The sequence below is a fragment of the Pseudorca crassidens genome, chromosome 2, assembly GCF_039906515.1.
Source record: "Pseudorca crassidens isolate mPseCra1 chromosome 2, mPseCra1.hap1, whole genome shotgun sequence".
NCBI lineage: Eukaryota > Metazoa > Chordata > Mammalia > Artiodactyla > Delphinidae > Pseudorca > Pseudorca crassidens.
The window spans coordinates 180,455,175-180,478,186 of record NC_090297.1 but is presented as its reverse complement, the minus strand read 5'-3'; the positions used below and the strand labels follow the sequence as shown (position 1 = coordinate 180,478,186).

Below are 23,012 nucleotides of genomic sequence, written 5' to 3'. Positions count from 1 at the left end.
ATGACATTTTTAAGAAAGTAAAATATGATAAAGTTTTAAATTATTATATTTTAGGCTTCTATATTTTATGTAGTACTTAAGCTTAACAAATATTTGATACCTCCCTGCTACATGTAAAACTCTTGGCTGTGTTCAGCATAAAGGTCAAACAAATCGAAACACCTCCTTTGCTCTGAAGGAGGGAACAGTCTAATTCTGTACCCCGTGCTGTCTTCTTTGCTTTACATTAGAAGTTTGCAATCTTCCACTGTGGGTCATGCTGGCACACTGTATCCTTCTACCTTGTATATCCATAAACCCAGCCACACTCTCTTTTGCATCTTTACTATGAGTCCTGGAAATTTTTCTTTGGGGATAACAGTGTACATCTTCCTCTCCAACCCACTTAGTTGGCAAGTGCTGGAAATACTACTTATCATCAGTTTATAGAATGCCTATGTAATTTTTCTACTGAGTAAAAAAAAAAAAAAATTAACTTATCTACTTTACTTAATGGACATATTCCTTACATCCAAATGTTAGTCTTTGATATTATATTCTATTTTAATAACCTAAGAGAGGTGTACTATTTAAATTTACCCTATGTAAATGCCATTGAATTTTATCTATTTTATAAACTTGGAGATTTGTTTCTGGCTACTACTACTGAAAGTGAGAGATTCTGATTTAATAAATTCTCTTTCTCTGAACCTTTTTTTTAATGTGGAATATTACACATAAAAAATTGCACAAAACACAAATGTAGAGCCTAATGGTTTTTCACTAAGTGAATACTTACGTAACCACACCCTAGGTCAAGAAATAGAATATTGCTAGCCTCTCAGAAGGCATTTCTCAATCAGTTAATCCCCCAGCCCAGCCGAAGGTAACCATTATTCTAATGTATGCTAATCATGCCTTTTTCCTATACATCTTTCTTAAATGCTCTAATATTGTCTTGCCTGTTTTTTGAATTTTACATAGAGGGGTTCAGACAGTGTGAATTCTCTTATTGAACATGAAATTTGTGGAGATTTATCAGTGTTGTTGAGTGTAACTGTGATTTAACTTTCATTTTATAATATCCTGCAATTTATTTGTCTGTTCTGTTGTTGATGGACATCTGGCTTTCTGGTTTTGAGTTGTTATGACTAAAGCTTTTATGAACGTGCCTTTTGGTGTGAAATATATTCACTCTGTTTGGCATATACCTACGAGTACAACTGTTTGTCTTAGAGTATATATATTTCAGTTTTAGTACATACTGCCAAGGACTTTTCTAAGGTGGTCATAGCACCACCAGCTGTTTATAATACTTGGAAGTTATCTCTTTAATTTTAGCCATCCTGGTCACCATTCTGGTCGTTGTGTGGTGGTATCTTAGAATAGGTTTAATTTGCATTCCCTTGATAATGAATGACATTGAACACATTTTCATATTGAAAGTCTTCTTTCATGAAGTGTTTCTTCAAGGATCTTTTTTTCCGTTTCTTATTTTGATTGTTTGCTTTCTTGTGGATTTGTAAGAGATCTTTATCTATTCTGGTTATCAGACCTTTGTTGGATATGTGGGTTTTAAATGTCTTCTCCCAGACCGTGGTTTATAGTTTTATGTCTTCAGTGAAAGATCTTAATTTTCTTTTATGGTTAGTGGGTTTTGTTTTTTTTTTTTGAACCATTTAAGGAGTGTTTTTTCAACCTAAGGCCTTGAAGATATTCTCCTGTATTATATTCTGAATCCTTTAATGTGTTGTCTTTCACATTTAGATCTCTCTTGAAATTAATTTTTGCATATGATTTGTGTTAGGGACCATTTTTCTTTTTGTATATATGGATAGCCATTGTTTCAGTTACAATTTACTGAAATGACCACACTTGCCTCATTGCTGTGCTATCTTTAATTATTTTTTATTTTTTTTTTATTTTTGGCTGTGTTGGGTCTTCGTTGCTGCGTGCGAGCTTTCTCTTGTTGCAGTGATCGGGGGCTACTCTTTGTTGTGGTGCGCAGGCTTCTCATTGCGTTGGCTTCTCTTGTTGTGGAGCACAGGCTCTAGGCGCGTGGGCTCAGTAGTTGTGGCTCACAGGCTTAGTTGCTCCGCGGCATGTGGGATCTTCCCGGACCAGGACTCGAACCTGTGTCCCCTGCATTGGCAGGCGGATTCTTAACCACTGCCCCACCAGGGAAGCCCTGCTGTGCTATCTTTAGCATACATAAAATATTCTTATATGTGTGGTTCTGTTTCTAGAGTTTTTTCTATTTCATTGTTCTTTTTGTCTACCAGTGAGCCATGTACTCTAGTTTTACAAGAAATCTGGATGTCTGGTAGATAAAACTTTCTTTGTTTTCTTTAAGAAGTTTTTGGCTATTCTAAAGTCCTCTGCATTTTCACACGTTTTGAATCTGAAGTTTAAAAAATATTGGAATTTGATTGAGATTTAATTGAATAGGTCAGTTTAGTTAGAATTGATATCTTTAGCTACTAAACGTGGTATTTATTTCCTATTTATTTAGGCCGTCTTTAAAAGTCTCCTAAAATGGTTTTATGATCTGATGCAAGAGGTCTTAAATATCTTCATTTGTTCCTAGGTATATTATAAATTTTTTTAAATTTAAATTTAATAAATTTTAACTTTACGTTGATTAAAATTAAAATTTTTAAATTAACCCTCAGTAAAATGTGCTTTTCTTTTTTTGGTGTGTGGTTCCACAGATTTAAACACACATACACATGTGTTTAAACACAGTTGTGAAATCATCACCTCAATCAGGATACAGAACAGTTCCATCTCCCAGAAGAACTGTTGCATTCTATTTCTTTGCGGTCCTTTCTCCCTCCTCACCCAGCCCCAGGCACCCAAGCTCTGCTCTCTATTCCCATAGTTTTGCCTTTTTGAGAATGTCGCATAAGGGAGCCATACGGTAGGTAAGTTTTGAGACTGGTTTTTTTCCCTCTCTGCAGGATGCCTTTGAGTCTCATCCAAGTTGTTGCATGTATCAGTGGTTTATTCTCCTTCATTGCTGAATAGTGTTCCATTGTATGGATGTACCACAATTTGATTATACATTAATCTGTTGAGAGGTATTTGCATTGTTTCCAGTTTTAGGTGATTTCATTCCATTAGGGTAAACAGCTGGGAATGAGATTGCTGGGTCATTTGGTAAGTGTATGTTTAGCTCCATAAGATATCACCAAACTGTATCTAGAGTGGCTTAACCCACTTTGCTGCCCACCCCCAAAGTGTAAGGATGCTAATTGCTCCATATCCTTAGCAACACGGATTTCCATGTTTTTCAGTCGTTCTGATGGATGTGTAGTGGTGTCTTGGTTTTAGTTTCTATTTTCCTAACGGCTATGTATATGTCTTCAAATGCTTAATTGCCTTTCGATTATCTTCTTTATGAAGTGTCTCTTGAAATCTTTTGCCCATTTTTATAATTGAGAGCTTATCTTATTGAGTTTTGAGACTTTTTCTATATTCTGGGTACAAGTTGTTTGTCAGTGATTTGCAACTATTTTCTCTTAATAGGCCTTTTACAGACAGAGTTTGCTGGTCTTTGATCTTGGTGAATGTTCTGTGTACTTGAAAAGAATGTGTATTCTGTTGTTGGGTGGAGTGTTCTATAAATGTCAATTAGATCTACTTGGGTGACGATATTTAACAGTTCTTTTATATCCTAACTGGTGCTCTGTTTATTTAGTCTTATACCAAGAGAGCAGTATTTAAGTCTCTAACTATAATTGTGGATATATCTTTCTCCCTTTGGTTTTATCCACCTGTATTTTGAAGATGTTTTGTTAGGTGCATACACATTTGGAATTTTTATGTCCTCTTGGTGAGTTGAGTTTTGTTTTTTATCATCATTTTTTATCATTGGTGAGTTGAATTTTTTTAAATCATTTTTTATCATTGTGTAATGTTCCTTTTTTATCCTTCAAAATTTTCTTTGCTCTGAAGTCAACCTTGCATGCTCTTACTATAACCACTCCAGCTTTCACTTGATTATCATTCGCAGGGTATATTTTTTTCCTTTCTTTTACTTATTATTTGCTTACATCATTATATATGGCTTAAAGTTTTGACATATAGTTTTTATGTTTTGAAAATCTCTATCTTTTAATTGATGATTTATACGATTTATATTTCAGATATTTATCAATATGCTTGGATTTGGGTCTATCATTTTATTGTTTCGTTTTCTGAATGTTCACTTTCTTTCATTCTTCTCTTTCCCCTTTCCTGTCTTTTCAATTATTTGAATACATTTTAGTGTTACATTTTAGTTTATCATTTTTCTTTTTAGTTATTATTTTATCCCCTTGTACAGGGGTTTGGTTATTTGGGGTTTGTTTGTTTGTTTGGTTGGTTGGTTTTTTGCCTTTTTTTGGTTGCTATAGGCATTTCAGTATACAAAACTTTTAATCTATTTAGAATCAATATTTTATCCCTTTAAATGGAATGTAGAAAACTTACCACTATCTAGGTCCCTTTGCTCCCCCCACTTTTATGTTTTAGCGGTCTTATTTATTAAACCTACATACAAATAAAATCACATCAGGTAATGTTATAAGTTTTGCTTTCAATCATAATAAATATTTTAAAGAGTACATGAGAATAATATCCTGTTAATGCAGATACTTTTCATTTCTGTAGCTTTGCTTTCTTTTTTTATAGTACACTTTTTGCAATTTATGAACATTTTAATTAACTAAAGTCCTTAGTTTCCATAGGTTTCACTCTTTATGTGGTATAGTTGTGCTTTGACAAAAATCCTGCCCTAAAAATCCTTTCTGCTTTACGTATTCATCTCTTATCCCTCTGCAAAATCCTGGGCAGCCATTGATCTTTTTACTGTCTCTATACTTTTGCTTTTTCCAGGATGTCCTATAATTTGAACTCATCAATATGTAGCCTTTTCAGATAGGTTCTCTCACTTCACAATATGCATTTAAGTTTCTTTTATGTCTTTTCCTGCCTTGATAGTTTGTTTCTTTTTATTGCTGAATAACATTCTATCATATTGATGTACCACAGTCGTTTTTATCCTTTCACCTATTGAAGGACGTATTGGTTGCTTCTAATTTGGGGCCATTATGAATAAAGGTGCTATAAACACCTGTGTGCAGGTTTTTCTGTGGACTTGGTTTTCAACTTCTTTGGGTAGGTACCTAGGAATGGGATTGCTTGATCATATGACAAAATTATATTTAGGTTTGTGAGAAACTGCCAAACTGTCTTCCAAAGTGGCTGTACCATTTTGCATTCCCACCAGCAATGAGTGAGAGTTCCTGTTGCTCCACTTCCTGGCCAGCATTTGGTGTTGTCACTGTTTTAGACTTTACCATTAAAAATAGATGTGTATAGGCATCACATTGCTGTTTCAATTTGCAATTCCCTAGTGCATTTGATGTTAAGCATCTTTTCATATGCCATTTACAATCTGTATATCTTCTTTGGTGAAGCATTCAGATATTTTCCCCATTTTAAAATTCTTATTGCCCATTTTTGAATTCTTTATTGTTGAGTTTTAAGGGTTCTCTGTATAACTGGATACAAACCCTTTATCAGATTTATATTTTATAAATATTTCCTCCTAGTTTATGGCTTATCTTTTTGTTCTGTTAACAGAGTCTTTCACAGGGCAGATTTTTTTTTTTTGATTTTAATAAACTCTGACATCAATTTTTTTTCTTTCATGGATTATACTTTTGACATTATATCTAAAAAGCCATTGCCAAACCCAAAGTTACTTAGATATTCTATTGTTATCTCTCAGAAGTTCTATAGTTTTGCATTTTACATTCAGATCTATGATCTATTTGAGTTAATTTTTGTGAAAGGTTAAGAGTTAGTGCTTGACTCACTTTTCTTTCATATGGATGTCTACTTCTTCCAGTACCACTTGTTGACAAAACTACCTTTTTTTTTTTTTTTTTTAACAGTACATGGGCCTCTCACTGCTGTGGCCTCTCCCATTGCGGAGCACAGGCTCCGGACGCGCAGGCTCAGCGGCCATGGCTCACGGACCCAGCCGCTCCGCGGCCTGTGGGATCCTCCCGGACCGGGGCACGAACCCGTGTCCCCTGCATTGGCAGGCAGAATCTCAACCACTGCACCACCAGGGAAGCCCGACAAAACTATCTTTTATCCATTCAGTTGTGTTGTTTGTTTATCAAACATCAGTTGACTATGTTGCATGGGTCTATTTCTGGGCTCCTTATTCTGTTCCATTGATCTATTTTTCTATTATTTTGCCAGTATCACACTGTCTCAATTACTGTGGCTTTATAATAACTTTTGAAGTTGTATGATGTTAGTCCTCCAACTTTGTTTTTCTTCACTATTGTATTTGCTATTCTGGGTATTTTGCGTCACCTTATGTACTTTAGAAGCAGTCTGCCAGTGTTCACAAAGTAACTGGATGAGATTTTGATTGAGACGACATTGAATTGATAGATCCAGGTGGGAAGAACTGGCATCTTAACAAAATCCAGCCTTCCTATCTATGAATATGATATATCTCTATTTATTTAGATATTCTGTGTTATCTTTCAGCACAGTTTTGTAGCTCTGACAGATCTTGTGCATATTTTGTTAGAGATATTCTTAAGTATTTCTCTTTTTTTTGCTAGTAATGTTAATGTTTCCATATTCTACAAATTTGCTATAATTGCTTATTCCAGGAGGGTTTTTTTGTCATTTCTTTGAATTTTCTACATAAATGATCATGTCATCTATGAACAAAAAAAGGGTTTATTTCTTCTCTGTCTGCATAGCTTTTATGTCCTTTTCTTATTGCATTAGGCAGGACCTCTAGTAGATGCTAAATAGGCTTGGTGAGAGGATACATCCTTGTATTATTCCTGGTCTAAGAGGGAAAGCATTTAGTTTCTCACCGTTAAATCTGATGATAGCTGTAGGTTTGTGTAAATGTTCTTATTATACTGAGGAGGTTCCCCTCTACTCTTAGTTTGTTGAGACATTTCTTTCTCTTTTTTTCCCCAGTCATTTTTTTTCTTTCTTGTTCAGCCTAGAGAATTTGTATTGATCTCCAAGTTCATTGATTCTTCTGTCATCTCCATTCTGCTACTGAGCCATGCCAGTGAGGTTTTTTGTTGCTGTTGTCTTGGTTATTGTGTTTTCAGTTCTAATATTCCCATTTGGTTCTTAGTTGTATCTTTGATGGTTTTTTTTCTGAGACTTTTAATCCTTCCATTAGTCCCCGCCACATCTTAGCAATATTTGGAGTGTTTTGGACAAAGGAATGGTCTTATTGCGAGAAGAACGTCCAGAGCTTGATGACCAGTAGCCAGGATCCGCTTGAGACTTTGTAGCTCGCATGTTGCTGGGATAACTAAGGAGTTAGGGAATGTGGGGTGGTTGGGAAGGAAGCAAGAGGAAAAAGCTTTATTACTTCTCAAGTCTTTCCAGAATCCTACTTTTTAACCATGTATCTATAATTCCTAAATTTTATTCTTAATGAAAATACTGACTCAGAGAGTGCTGTGACTCAGTGATATTTCTCAAAATCCTGTGTTGATGTTACCAGGCCTGTAACACAGGGTCCCTCCTATAAACAGTTTTCAATCATTATAAGATAGCTTAGCAACCTTGATAAAAGGGGAAAATATAAGATCCAGAGATACATTCATAGGAAATTACTTAGTATCAATAGATAGCAGAATATTACTATAGTTTCATTTTAAATCTTCTAATATATTATTCTAATATAGCATAAACTTGTTTATATTTCTTATGTCTCCTGAATACAAATGCCATATAAATATCATTAGTTTGGATTGGCTACAGTTGTATCAACACAGAAACTAAACTATAAACAAAAGAGATAAGTATCTTCTTTAAAAATATATTGCTTTTAAAATTAATGTCTTTGTTTTTAAGCAAAATGTTAGAAACGTTAATACTTTCAAGGGTGTTAAGTATAGAAAGATGTGTCTATTTTACTTTGTGTCCTTTCTTACCTTTTTCAGAGATATTGGAGAAGATATTCCACTAGAAAACAGTTTCTGAAGCTGAAATATTATTCAATCATCCTGCAATCTAGGATAAGAATGATCATTGCTGTTGCTTCTTACAAACGATACCTTTGGGCTGCAGTTACAATTCAGAGGCATTGGCGTGCTTGTTTAAGAAGAAAGCAGGATCAACAGAGATATGAAATGCTAAGATCATCAGCCCTTATAATCCAGTCTGCGTTCAGAAGATGGAGGCAACGTAAAATGCAGCTACAAACAGAAGCTGCAATAACACTGCAAAGAGCTTTTAGAGAACGGTGTGTCAGGAAACAGGTTAAAGAAGAGAAAGCTGCCATGGTCATACAATCCTGGTACAGGATGCAGAGAGAATTACGGAAATACATTCATATTAGATCTTGTGTTGTCATCATTCAGACAAGATTTCGGTGCTTTCAAGCCCAAAAGTTATATAAAAGGAAAAAAGAGTCTATCCTCTCTCTCCAGAAGTACTACAAAGCATATCTGAAAGGAAAGGTTGAGCGCACCAGCTATTTGCAGAAACGGGCTGCAGCCATCCGACTACAGGCCGCTTTCAGGGGAATGAAAGCTCGTAATTTACGCAAACAGATCACCGCTGCTTGTGTCTTTCAGTCATACTGGAGAATGAGACAGGACAGACTTCGATTTCTAAACCTTAAGAAAAATATTATCAGATTGCAGGCACACATAAGGAAGCATCAACAACTACAGAAATATAAGAAGATGAAGAAAGCCGCCCTTGTAATTCAGATTCATTTTCGAGCTTACATTTCAGCCAAGAAAGTTCTAGCTTCTTACCAGAAGACACGATCTGCTGTCATTGTTCTGCAGTCTGCATTTAGAGGGATGCAGGCCAGGAAAAAGTTTATTCACATCCTCACATCTGTTATAAGGATTCAATCATATTACAGGGCTTATGTTTCCAGAAAAAAATTTCTGAGGCTAAAAAATGCTGCAGTGAAGTTACAATCCATCGTCAAGATGAAGCAAACTCGTAAACAATATTTACATTTAAGAGCAGCTGCACTAAAGAGAGAAGAACACATGCGGGCATCTTGCATCAAACTGCAAGCTTTTGTCAGAGGGTACCTGGTTCGAAAGCAAGTGAGGTTGCAGAGAAAAGCTGCTGTTTCACTACAGTCTCATTTCAGGATGAGAAAGATGCGCCTGTACTACCTGAAAATCTATAAAGCAACTGTTGTCATTCAGAGTTACTATCGTGCATACAAAGCGCAGGTCAATCAGAGGAAGAACTTCTTGCAAGTCAAAAGAGCAGTTATCTGCTTGCAGGCCACTTACAGAGGTTATAAGGTACGCCAGCTAATCAAACAACAATCTACAGCTGCTCTTAAAATCCAAACTGCTTTTAGAGGCTACAGTAAGAGGATGAAATATCAATCTGTGCTTCAGTCTACTCTCAAGATTCAGAGATGGTACAGGACACACAAGACTGCTTCTGACATAAGAACACATTTTTTAAAGACAAGGGCAGCTGTGATTTCTCTACAGTCCGCTTACCGTGGCTGGAAAGTTCGGAAGCAGATCAGAAGGGAACATCAAGCTGCAGTGAAGATTCAGTCTGCTTTCAGAATGGCCAAGGCCCAGAAAGAGTTCGGGTTGTTAAAAACGGCAGCATCCGTCATCCAGCAACATCTGAGAGCGCGGGCTGCAGGGAGGAGGGAACGGATGGAGTACACTGCGCTCCGCCTTGCAGCAGTGATGCTCCAGTCCACGTGGAGGGGCAGAGCAGCGAGAAGACAGGTTCAGAAGCAACACAAATGTGCTGTCCTCATACAGTCGTGCTACCGAATGTACGTGCAGCGAAAGAAGTGGAAAATCATGAAAAAAGCGGCTTGTCTGATTCAAATGTACTATCGGGCTTACAGTACTGGGAGAAAACAGCATCATTTGTATTTGAAAACCAAAGCAGCAGTAGTAATCCTACAGTCAGCTTACCGAGGTATGAGAGTGAGGAAAAAAATAAAGGAGCACCACAAGGCGGCAGCCGCTATACAATCTAGTTACAGAGCTTACCAAACCAAAAAGAAGTACGCCACCTACAGAGCGTCAGCTGTTATAATTCAGAGGTGGTATCGAGATACTAAAATTGCAGACCGTCAGCGTAAGGAATATCTTACGTTAAAGAAGGCGGCTGTGAAAATCCAAGCTGTTTATAGAGGTGTTACAGTAAGAAGACAGACTCAGCACCTGCACGCAGCAGCCACTCTTATTAAAGCCGTGTTTAAAATGCAGCAATCAAGGAGGCGATATCATCAAATGAGAACAGCAGCCGTCATAATTCAGGTAAGGTACAGAGCATATCATCAGGGTAGAACTCAACGTGCAAAGTACCTGACAACTTTGAAAGCTGTTACCATTCTCCAGGCCAGTTTCAGAGGAGGACGAGTTAGACAGACCCTGAGAAGGATGCAGACCGCAGCAACACTCATCCAGTCCCACTACAGAAGACACAGACAACAAGCTTATTTTAATAAGTTGAAGAAGGTGACAAGAATGGTGCAGCAAAAGTACCGGGCAGTGAGGGAAAGGAACATACAATTTCAAAGGTATAACAAACTGAGACATTCCGTAATCTGCATTCAGGCTGCTTTTAGGGGGATGGAAGCTAGAAGACACTTAAAAGTCATGCACTCAGCCGCGGCTATGATTCAGAGGAGATTTAGGACTCTGATGATGAGAAGGAGATTCCTGTCTCTCAGGAATACCGCTGTGTGGATTCAGAAAAAATATCGTGCAAATGTTTGCGCAAAGCATCGCTTACAACAGTTACTACGGTTACAAAAGGCAGCCCTCAAAATCCAGTCCTGGTACAGAGGGTGGGTGGTGAGGAAGAAGGTGCAAGAGATGCACCGGGCTGCTACCGTTCTCCAGGCGGCTTTCAGAAGGCACCGTGCACGTGTGAGATACCAGGCCTGGAGGCACGCCTCGCGGGTCATCCAGCAGCAATACCGGGCAAGCAGGGCCAAACTGCTGCAGAGGCAGCTCTACCTCCAGCAAAGACACTCTGCTGTGGTCCTCCAGGCTGCATTCAGGGGTATGCAAACCAGAAGACATTTGAAAAGGATGCATGCCTCTGCAACCCTGATTCAGAGCAGATTTAGATCTTTAGTGATGAGGAAAAGGTTCCTTTCCCTCAAGAAAGCAGCTATTTTTGTTCAGAGGAAATATCGAGCCACCATTTGTGCCAAACATCACTTGCACCAATTCTTGGAGTTACAGAAGGCAGTCATTACAATCCAGCCATCTTACCGAAGGCTGATGGCAAAGAAGAAGTTACAGGAGATGCACAGGGCCGCAGCCCTCATCCAGGCAACTTTCAGAATGCACAGAACACACCTTACCTTTCAGACCTGGAAACACGCCTCGATTCTCATTCAGCAACATTACCGAGCATACAGAGCTGCAAAATTGCAAAGAGAGCATTATGTCCAACGAAGGCATTCTGCAGTGGTCATTCAGGCTGCCTATAAGGGGATGAAAGCAAGACAGCTTTTAAGGGAAAAGCACAGAGCTGCTGTCATAATACAAAGCACATACAGAATGTACAGGCAGTATTTTTTCTACCAAAAGCTTCAGTGGGCTACAAAAGTAATACAAGAAAGATATAGAGCCAATAAAAAGAAAGCTCTTCAACACAATGCACTCAAGAAAGCAGCACCCTGTGTCCAAGCCGACTTTCAGGATATGATTATAAGGAGAGAGATTCAGGAAAAGCAGCATCAGGCTGCCATTACTCTTCAGAAGCATTTTAGAGCCTTTAAAACAAGGAGGCACCATCTCCACTTTAGAGCAAAGGTAGATTTTGTTCAAAGAAGGTACAGAACACTAGTTGCAGTGCAAACCCAGGCAGTCATTTGTATACAGTCTTACTACAGAGGCTTTAAGGCACGAAGGGGTATCCAACTCATGCACCTGGCTGCCACCCGAATTCAGTCATTCTACCGAATGTACAGGGCCAGAGTGGATTATCAGGCAAAGAGAATGGCAATTGTTGTTATACAGAATTATTACAGGTCATACGCCAGAGTAAAAATGGAAAGAAAAAAATGTTTAGCCATTCACAAATCTGTAAGACCTATTCAGGCCGCGCTTAGCGGGATGAGACTTAGACAGAAATTTAAAAACATGCCCGAAGAAGAAATGGCAGTCCCTGCTGCCCAAACTGCATTCTGCTGTCACGGAACTGAAACTCAGTATGAAGCTGGCCAAAGCCCAGCACTTACGGTTCAAAGGCGGTGTAAAGCTTCTCTGGTTGGTCCCTTACAGGAAGCAGAGTATCATTCTGAAAGAAAGGCTGCAGTAACAATTCAAAAAGCTTTTCGTAAAATGGTCACAAGAAGATTGGAAAAGCACAAGCGTGCTGCTGTGCGAATTCAGTCCTTCCTTCAGATGGCTGTGTATCGAAGAAGATTCATTCAGCAGAAAAGGGCGGCTATCACTTTACAGCGGTATTTCAGGAAAAGGCAAACCAGAAAACAGTTTTTATTGTATGGAGAAGCAGCAGTCGTTTTACAAAATCACCACAGAGCCTTTTTGTCTGCAAAACATCAAAGAGAAGTTTATTTACAAATAAGAAGCAGTGTTATCGTTATTCAGGCTAGAATGGAAGGATTTATACAGAAACGGAAGTTTCAGAAAATTAAAGATAGCACCATAAAAATCCAGGTATTTATATATTGAAATATAAAGCTTTCATTCTTTCTTTGGCCAGTATTTCTTAGAATTTATAAAATGAGCTTAAGCAGGTTGTAAAGATTAATACTTAGTTTACGTGGCCTTTTCATTTACCTTCCAAAATGGAACATTTTTGAGGTTGGGCAAAGGGTGCCAAAAATAATTCACCGCAGACGGCACAGAACTGGGATTGTTCTGAGTGTGACACCCTAAGCTTGTTGCAACTAGGGTTGCACAGTTAAAAGCAGAGACCTTGAGACCATCAGGTTGCAGCTGGCAGCTGTGAGCAGATATTGTTTTTGAGAACAGCTGGTGGTGTCCTTGAGTCTGATACAGTTCACGTTCTCAGTGATGTAGGAACATGTCTGAAACCACATCCACAATGGCCACCCGGCTCCACTGTGGATGCCTGAACCACAGTTAATCCATTTTGATTTTTAAATGCATTCTTTTCTTTAATGGTTAAAGCAGATACACAGTATATGTTTAATAGGCCACAAAAGAGGCTGTTCTAGTTAACATAAAGTTCAAATTAAATCCTGTATTAGCCAGAATGACTTGCCCATACCTCAGTGTATGGAAATTTCTTCATGATAATACAGAACGAGAAATGTATGTTGCTGGGAATGCAGAGAAGAGAAACCTAAGCTAGTCACAGTGATTTAAGTTGAGATGTTAAGCTGAAGGATGAACTGGAAACAGCCAAGTAAAATGTATGCAAGGAGTATTCCAGCTGTAGGAGGTAACACGGAGTTCAAAAATGAGAGAGAACAGGTGTGCAATAAAGGGTGACCGGCGACCAGGATGCGATCCAAGGAGTGAGATGTGGGCAGCTGTGTAAGAGAGAAAAAGTTTAGTCTTTATCCTCTGGACTAAAAGAAGTTCTAGAGGAGTTTAAGTAGGAGAAGAGCAGAATCATAGTTTATTTTTTTAAAAATTACTCAGATGGGATTTCCCTGGCAGTCCAGTGGTTAGGACTCAGCCCTTTCATTGCCATGGCCCGGTTTTAATCCCTGGTCACAGAACTAAGATGCCCCAAGCCATGTGGTGCAACCGAAAAAAAAAAAAAATTACTCAGGCAGGGATGTGGAAGATGGACTGAACTGAATGCTGGGCGGCTAGCCAGGAGACTGCAGGCAGTAGGTCAGGGAAAGTGAACCACCGTTTGACAGCAGGGTTGTCAGGGTCAGTGTGAGTGGAGGATGGGATTGGTCTTGTATAGAGCGTAAACAAGGAGCCAAGCCATCTTTATGGCTGAGGTGACTCAGTAGATTGTACCCTTCACTGACGTGGGAACAACGGGAGGAGCCGGTCTGGAGCCCGATGAGCTCGGCCTGGGGTACGTGAAGCTGACGTGACCACCACGCGTCCAGCGGGGCAGCTGCTATGTTTGTTGTAATTCGGACAGCAGTACGGATTTTGGAATTTGACTTCTACGTTGTTGGCATACACTGATAACTGAACTTGTGGGAGATAGGGGGTCACGTAGGGAGAATGCATGAAGTGGGCAAAAGAAGAGGGCCCAGGACTGGAGCCCTAAAGAGCATCAAAATTCAGGGGTGCTGAGAGGAGAAGCCAACATATGGTATTAAGAGGGAATGAAGAAAGCTAAAGATTGTGGTATGAAGAAACCAAGGGTTGAGGGAGGAAGAAAGGAGCGCCCAAGTTCCAGACGCTGCCAGGAGTCAAGGACTGGTGGGTGTCAAGCGCGTGTGTTAGTTGGGGTTATGTTAGAAAAGCCAAAATAACAATCTTAGGAAAATTCAACTGTTATTTCTTTCTTCTTTTTTTCTTTTTAGTAATTAGTTGTTGTTTTTTGGGGGTTTTTTAAAAATTATTTATTTTTGGCTACATTGGGTCTTTGTTGTTGCACAGGGGCTTTCTCTAGTTGCTGCGAGCAGGGGCCACTCTTCGTTGCGGTGCGCGGGCTTCTCATTGCGCTGGCTTCTCTTGTTGCAGAGCACAGGCTCTAGGCGTGCGGGCTTCAGTAACTGTGGCTCGCGGGCTCAGTAGTTGTGGCTTGTGGGCTCTAGAGCGCAGGCTCAGTAGCTGTGGCACACGGGCTTAGTTGCTCCGTGGCATGTGGGATCTTCCCGGACCAGGGCTCAAACCCATGTCCCCTGCATTGGCAGGCGGATTCTTAACCACTGCGCCACCAGGGAAGCCCTGTTTTTTCTTTTATATAACTAAATTATAAAAGTGCATGTTGCACATCTAGTTTTTAACACATACCAACCAGTGGTCTTAAACTTTAGCACACATTGGAATCACTTTGGAATCTTTAAAAGTACTGATACCTGGCTTCCACTATGAATACTACTATGTTGGTATTTGGTTTTGTTTACATAAAAACCATATAGAAATACTCTGAGTTAAGGACATCACAAGAGTTCAGTTTGACCATATATATCATTCTCGCCTGTCAACTGAATTTAGAGCCTGATCCCCATGTTAGGTGGAGCTATTGTATTTGCTGTAGGTGTTTTGAAGTCAGATAGACTCAGGTTCAAATCTTGACTCTATCACTTACTGGCTATGTGGTAACAAGTCTCTTGACGTTAATTTCTGTTTTGTATAGAGATCTTAATAATCATCTCACAAGATATTTATAAGGATTAAATAAGATATGTCTGTCACTTATTACCTGTGACATCAACAAGTAATTTTACTGGTGTCAGTTCCTCTGGGCCTTCATTGTTTTCATCTCTAAATTAGAGATAATAGTATTACCTACCTATGTTACTGTAAAGAATTATAGTGCTTAGTATAGCGCTAAGCACTTAAGAAGTTGTAGCTGTTACTTAAGCTTTTAGTCAGCCACAAGGTTGCCAAAGTCGGAAAATCTGGTGGTCCTCAGGTAGATGGATGCCCTCAGGATTCTGCAACAGGATGGACCCAGAACCCAGGATGTGTCTGCAGTGTGTGGGGAGGGCAGTGGGAAGAATTCCCATCCCTTCCCTGGAATTGGAGGCATCAGTGTGTTCATTTCCTTTCGTTCCTTCACATGGACTGAGAAGGTGAGGGCAGTGCACACACCTGGCTTCCCAGGCTTTGCGTGCAGCTTACAATTTAAATACTTTCCAGGGTTGTATTGGGCTTAGCCAGCAGCCAGCCGCAGGGTATGTGCTGAAGCAGGTAGTAGGAGGTCACAGGTCAGCCCGCTGTTCTCAGAGGGCTCACGTGTCCGGAGTGAGCGAGTCCCACAGTGGAGCTGGGGTGTGACTGCATTTCTGCAGTTGATCCTATCTGCTTGACCTTATATTAACTGTTATCAATACTGAGTCTTCCAATTTACAAAAAAATAATTAGACATCTCATTGCATATTTGTTATGTTTATATGTTTAATAGACTGCGTGGAGGAGACACAAAGCCAGGAAATATTTACGTGAAGTGAAAGCTGCCTGCAAGATTCAAGCCTGGTACAGGTGTTGGAAAGCACGTAAAGAGTATCTGGCTGTGTTAAGAGCTGTTAGAATCATTCAGGGTTGCTTCCGTACCAAACTGCAGAGAAGACGGTAAATGTGTCAGCTGCGTGGGCGAGAGCGTGGGGGGGGGGGGGGCGGGGTTGTGCATGCACGCGCGCATGTGCCGTAACCAAGTCTGTGTGTCAAGTAATACTGCTTGTTGGGTTTTCTTTTAAATAGTTGCTATGCTTAATTTGTATGGTTTGCTGGTGTTTCCTGCAATAATGTAACAAAATTATCTCTGAGACTGTCTTATTTTTTGAGATACAGCCTTGATGGTATAATCCAGGAGAAAATATTAAACTTGATTAACTCAGGTTCATAAGGATAAGGGACTGAGGGACTCAGTAGGGACTGAGGATGGGAAGTTAATAAAATGATCTAGTAAGTCTTGTTTTCCTTGTTAGTGCACGGGTCCATTTTGTCTGTTGATTTAGCTACTGGCAACGTTTGTTTTCTTATGCTTTTTTTTTTTTCTTTGTATTAACCCCTGTACTCTTTATCCTTAATGACGAAGACCTAATTACCAACTTATCTATGTTACTCGTATTTCCCTATTCCTAGTTCATTTCTTTTAAACACATTTTCAGAAGTCTATATTATTTTTTTATTTCATAGTGTAAGAATTTTTTCATCAGTTCCCAGAATTGATGAGTTATTATATCAGTGATGGTTTTAAAGATCGTTTTGGGAGAGCACACTAGTGTTACAGGCGTTTCTTGATCAATTCCATGGGCAGAGTCAGGGCTTAACAAATAAAAATATAATTGCTGCTCTCAGCTATTAAGGACCAGTGTCCAGTTTTTCCCATTGATATTCAGCCTTACTTTCTAGGAAAGGTGGCCACATGACATAGGTTAATCTCTCTCCCTTTTCCACAGGACCATGAACAGATGAAAGAGCCTGCCGATTCTCGATTGTTGTCACTGCTATGTTGACGCCTAAAGTTTAATCTCTAGCCCTCACATTTAAAATTTTTCTCCAGTTCTGTTTACAGAATATTCCTTTTTAAATCTTTTGATGATGCCATCTTTCCTTTCAAACAAGTGTTTGTTTCTCATTTGCCTGATGCCATTCCACCCTCCCAGGCTGTCTTCTCAGCCACACCTGTGTGCTCAAAGACTCACTCACAGTGTGGACTCAGACTTTATTCTCTACCATTTTTTCTACCACCTCCCCTTTATCTAGGCTTTGTCTAGATCTGGCTAATCCTACTTTCTTCTGATCCCGTTCAGAATTTTTTGTCATTCTAGAACTTAATATTTCTTGACCACTGAAATATTGCCAATTGTAAAACTTGTTTTGCATTGTGTTACCGTGTGTGTGTGTGTGTGTGTGTGTGTGTGTGTTTGTAAAGTTCTGATTGCTAGAACCTAAGTATGAATTATCCTTTTCTACTTTTTTTTATTCTCTCATTGCCTTTCTTATATTTTCTTTCTCCTCTAGTATTTATAGGGGGTGGGCAATGAATACTTACTAAATGAGTTAATTTGAAATTGCTTTCCAATAATCACTTTTTAGGTTTTTGAACGTGAGAGCATCAACAATCATCATTCAGAGAAAATGGAGAGCTGTACTTTCTGGAAGAACAGCTCATGAGCAATTCTTAACGACAAAAGTAGGTGTTAAAAAAACAGTTCATATGTAAAGAACTACTTTAAAAAACAGAAAACAAAAAATGATATAAAGATCTAGCTATACATTTGCTTTAAACACATCATTGCAGTCAATTAAAAATTATATTCACTCGGGCTTCCCTGGTGGCACAGTGGTTGAGAGTCCGCCTGCCGATGCAGGGGACATGGGTTCGTGCCCCGGTCCGGGAGGATCCCACATGCCGCGGAGCGGCTGGGCCCGTGAGCCATGGCCGCTGAGCCTGCGCGTCAGGAGCCTGTGCTCCACAATGGAAGAGGCCACAACAGTGAGAGGCCCGCATACCGCAAAAAAAAAAAATTTTATTCACTCATAAAAATACTATTTGTATTTTTGTTTGTGTATATGTTTTTATAACATATTCTCAAACCTAATTTGAAGTGATTTATTTGAAGAAAATCGTAATAGATGTAGCATATCCTGTCTGTATGAGTCAACACATACTCTTTAAGCCACATTTGGTAATCTATTTAAAATATTTAACATTGGTTCTAGAACAGTGGTGGTACCTATGGTCTTTTATTAAGGAAATCAAAATTAAAATTTTACTTGTAAATTTTGATGTTCATATTCACTATGTATGATTATATACACACTATTATTACACCTTCTATTATATATTTACTAACTAATCAGATCCTCATGATAACTCTGTGAGGCAGCTATTATCAGCATTCCCATTTTATGGATGAGTAAACTGAGGTCTGGAGAGATAATGGGGTTTGTTCAAAGTCACTCAGCTAGTAGGTGGGGGGGTCTATGTTGTAAAACAAACCTAGTTTTCATTTCAATCCAGATGCTTTATGTGTCTTGGAATTTGATTGTCAGGATGTTCTAGAATTGAGGAATCTAAGATGTGCTGGGAGTACACTGGTTCTTGAAGCAGCAGACAGCTTCCCTCACAGCTGCTTACAATGCCCATTCTGTTCTCTAGAGTGTAGCTAGCTTTTGTATTAAATGCATTTGTCCTGTAGTAATACTAGTCCTTTGCTCATTCACAATGAAAAGTATCAGGAGGAAGGGAGGGAAAAAACACCAGGTATCTATGGTCCATGGTTTGCACCTTCATAAAAGCTTCTTTTTTAGCTGTAGCCCTCTGTGGGTTTCAAAATCTGTGAAATATGACATTCTTAAACTAAAAATGTAAAAAAAAAAAAAAATCATAATTATACCATCTTATTTTTCATTGAGAAATTCCAGAACCTCCAGTGGGTTGAACTATTATTTCTATCTATTAGTGTCACTTGCAAATTTTTCCTTATAGAGATTTCAAGCTGCTTGTTTGATCCAAGCAAATTTCAGAGGATATAAAGGAAGGCAGGTCTTTCTCCAGCAGAAATCAGCTGCTTTGACCATACAAAGATACATACGAGTCAGGAAGACTGAGAAGTCTGAAAGGAGAAAATATGTTGAATTAAAAAAATCTACAGTTGTTCTACAAGCACTGGTGCGTGGTTGGTTAGTAAGAAAAAGGGTAAGTATTTTTAAGTAGGATATCTCAGTCTTATGAAGTGGAAATACCTGATGTTAAATTGTGTTAAGAAATTTGAGATTTTGGAGAATAATTTCAGAACTGATATAGCCATTAACTAGAATTTATTCAGCTTCTGAAGAGCCCCATGTAACAAGATCACTGGTTGCCATAGATTTTTGTTCTGTGATCCTATTTCCCATAGATGCTCACCAAAAATGCAAAATAACTTTTCTCGTGTAATAAATCTTAACAAAGGAACTGAAGTATGAGGAGGGCTCCACATGTGAAGGAGTTTTTTTTTTTTAAGTTTTTAACATCTTTATTGGAGTATAATTGCTTTACAATGGTGTGTTAGTTTCTGCTTTATAACAAAGTGAATCAGCTATACACATAAATACATCCCCATATCTCCTCCCTCTTGCGTCTCCCTCCCACCCTCCCTATCCCACCCCGCTAGGGGGTCACAAAGCACCCAGCTGATCTCCCTGTGCTGTGCTGCTTCTTCCCACTAGCTGTCTGTTTTACTTTTGGTCGTGTATATAAGTCCATGCCACTCTCTCACTTTGTCCCAGCTTCCCCTTCCCCCTCCCCACACGTGAAGGAGGTTGTTATTCAAGTCACCTTTTGCTACCACCAAGCAACTCTCTCAGGGGTTGTAGGACCATTCCGTTGATAACTTCCACACCTTCAGCAGGAGAGAATCCTCCCTAGGGAATTCTTGACGTTCTGAGCATCCAGTACATGAAGCAGTGGTAAACAGAAAATAATTAAATTAAAGGAGAAATCTTTTGTGTTTTGTTCACTGAGTATAAATTGAAATTCTGAAGGCCAAAGGCCCCTCCCTGGAGGGAGCTTCTGCTGCAGAAGCCTTGTGCTGGATGTGGCGAGACCACTACTGGAGAAGTCGGGTCAAATGTTTGCCCGATTTAACGTCACCATCTTCAACGGTTCTGCTTGGAGCTCTCTAACCCTTTCTCAGTTTACTATTCCTAGACTTCTCCCATTATAATTAGTACCTTCAAAGCCTTATCTAGCTGCCCTTGGGTAGTCTAATTAAATTCTGCAGTGAAGTGCCCAAATATAATTGTGCTTTCTATATCCTCAGTTAGGGGTTACACCATTGAAAGTGTTGTACAGTAAAGGAGTATAATTACTTCAGGTTACAATGTAGATAATTTTAATAGTTACAAGTTAGTTTACTGTTGCTAATTTATATAATTTGGTATTAAGGATATACAAAAATAAACATTGGTTGATTGTCTTAAGAGTCAACTATTTGGTTGTTAATCTTTTTTTCTCCTTTAGATTTTAGAACAGAGAGCCAAAATTAGGCTTCTTCACTTCACAGCAGCTGCCTTTTATCACCTGTCTGCTCTTAGAATTCAAAGAGCCTACAGACTTCACAGGGCTCTGAAGAATGCTGATGATAAACAGGTTAACTCAGCCATCCGTATTCAGGTTAGCTTTTCCTTTGCAGTAAAACTATGGCCTAATTTTTGTTTGAAACTTTTTAATATTTCGTAAACAATTTCCAAATACCTCTGCTAAAGTTATGTAGTATTTAGCTTTTGCCATGTGGCCATCAGGGTGGTTGGCCGGCTTAGAGGTGAGTTGCGTTTTATGGCTCAGGACTAAGGCTGTGGGTTATCCTCTGGCGCATTGTACGCATTCACCCCTCATGTAGCGACACCCAGGGCACCTGTCTCTCTCTCGACCTCCTTGCCAACCCGTGACATTACAAGACTTTGTGATTTTGTCATTTTGATGAATGGCAAATTACATCTCATGTTTGGTTTGGATTTCCTATGATTGCTAGCAATTCTAAAAAATCTTTCCTCTGTGTTGGTTATTCAAATTTTTATCTGTGTACGGTATGCTTTTTAAATTTTTTTTCCACATACTTTGCTCATTTTTCTTTTGAGTGTTTTATTTTTCTTAATGATTATAGGAGTTCTTTATTCTGGATAAGAATCCTGTTTGTACAGTATATGTTAATATACTTACATATAAAATATTGAGTAAAGAAACAAATTGAAGAATAATATACAGCTTGATAAGATTTATATCAATTATGAAATGAGGAACATGTTGTGCAGGGTTAAATTCTCAGACACACACACACACACACACACACACACACACACACACACTTAAACCCACTGTGGCCTGGAATTTTCTGCACCAACTAGAGTAGAGTGTAATGCCACTGGGGAGGGTTGAAAGATATTTCAATAAATGTTCTGTTTATTTCATTAAGAAACCTGAAGTAAAAAAACTATTCGTATGTTTTAAACAGAGATGGTTTCGAGCAAGATTACAGCATAAGAGGTTTCTTCAGAAACATCGCTTCATGAAAATTCAGAATGAAGCTCAAGAACGTATAAGCCAGCAAAATAGGGCTGCATCAGTAATACAGAAAGCCGTACGCCGTTTCCTCCTCCGTAAAAAGCAGGAAAAGCTTAATAATAGAGTCACTAAAATCCAGGTAACCGAAAATATTATGATTTTAGTTCAAGACTTTGGTTTGCAATTCATCTACACGATATATAACATTTTATTGAATTTTATTTTTATTTATGTATTTTATTTCTTGGCTGCGCCTCACTGCTTGCGGGATCTTAGTTCCCCAACCAGGGATTGAACCCGGGCCACGGCAGTGAAAGCGGCGAGTCCCAACCACTGGACCGCCAGGGAATCCCCAACATCTAACATTTTAAAAAGCACAGTCATACTCATTTTAAAAAGCTGTGATTGGCCAATAGAATAATTCATATGCACTATGCTACCATAATTTCATTGTTAAGCCCTTTATTTTCACATTCCAGAGAGGAAGTTGATGACTGAAAGATGCAAAAGCATTTTTGCCTTTTGAATCGATTTAGCCGTCTTTGGCCAGTGAATGATGCTTTAACTTATATACAGGAATATTATATGTATTTCTTCCTAGAAAAATTGCTTTTGCTATTTATTAGAACCTGAATTGAAGTTGTAGTTGCAAAGTTGCAAAGATCACATCATATAATTTTACTGAAAACATTTACTTTGTGGAAGTAGATGTAGATGTTAAGTCCACAACATCAGAGGTTGTAATCTTAAAGTTACTGGTTTGTCTCTTTAAGGCGTTATGGAGAGGATATTCTTGGAGGAAGAAAAATGATTGTTCAAAAATTAAAGCCATTCGACAGAGACTTCAGTGTGTTAACCGGGAGATTCGAGAAGAAAACAAGCTCTACCACAGAACCGCACTTGCCCTGCACTATCTCCTGACATACAAGTACCTTTCCGCTATTCTTGAGGCTCTAAAGCACCTGGGTTAGTTTGTTTTAACAATATCTTGTATAAGGTTAGAAATGCGTTTTTACCCTTGAGTCGTACAAAGAATATAATAATACGATACTGATTTTGTTGCTGTGAATGTATCTCTTTTTTTTCCCCCTTTCAGAGGTAGTTACTGGACTGTCTTCACTTTGCTGTGAGAATATGGCCCAGAGTGGAGCAATTTCTAAAATATTTGTCTTGATCCGAAGCTGTAACCGTAGTGTCCCTTGTATGGAGGTCATCGGATACGCTGTGCAGGTCTTGCTTAACGTCGCCAAGGTAGTTTCCGTCTTGATAATGAAGAGTTCCTTGGTCAAGAAACCTCCCCTAGCAAGTTGGGTTTATGCTTGCTCATCACTAGAACTCAGATCCCCGAGTTAAAGTTCATTTACTATGTGCCAGAGTCTTCGGGG

The 23,012-nt window shown here is 38.9% G+C and overlaps 1 protein-coding gene across 3 annotated transcripts in view; it reads left to right on the top strand.

Annotated features, from left to right (window-relative positions):
• Nucleotides 1-23,012, top strand: part of ASPM (assembly factor for spindle microtubules) — a 67,436-nt gene that overhangs the window by 38,281 nt on the left and 6,143 nt on the right. For 2 of the 3 annotated variants that reach the window (XM_067729813.1, XM_067729812.1), the window contains 8 exons: nucleotides 7,971-12,680; nucleotides 16,039-16,205; nucleotides 17,676-17,772; nucleotides 19,072-19,281; nucleotides 20,587-20,739; nucleotides 21,578-21,766; nucleotides 22,401-22,593; nucleotides 22,724-22,878. In XM_067729813.1, the coding sequence (XP_067585914.1) occupies nucleotides 7,971-12,680; nucleotides 16,039-16,205; nucleotides 17,676-17,772; nucleotides 19,072-19,281; nucleotides 20,587-20,739; nucleotides 21,578-21,766; nucleotides 22,401-22,593; nucleotides 22,724-22,878 (5,874 nt within the window). The remainder of the gene's footprint in view (nucleotides 1-7,970; nucleotides 12,681-16,038; nucleotides 16,206-17,675; nucleotides 17,773-19,071; nucleotides 19,282-20,586; nucleotides 20,740-21,577; nucleotides 21,767-22,400; nucleotides 22,594-22,723; nucleotides 22,879-23,012) is intronic. The other variant, XM_067729814.1, reaches the window with a different exon arrangement.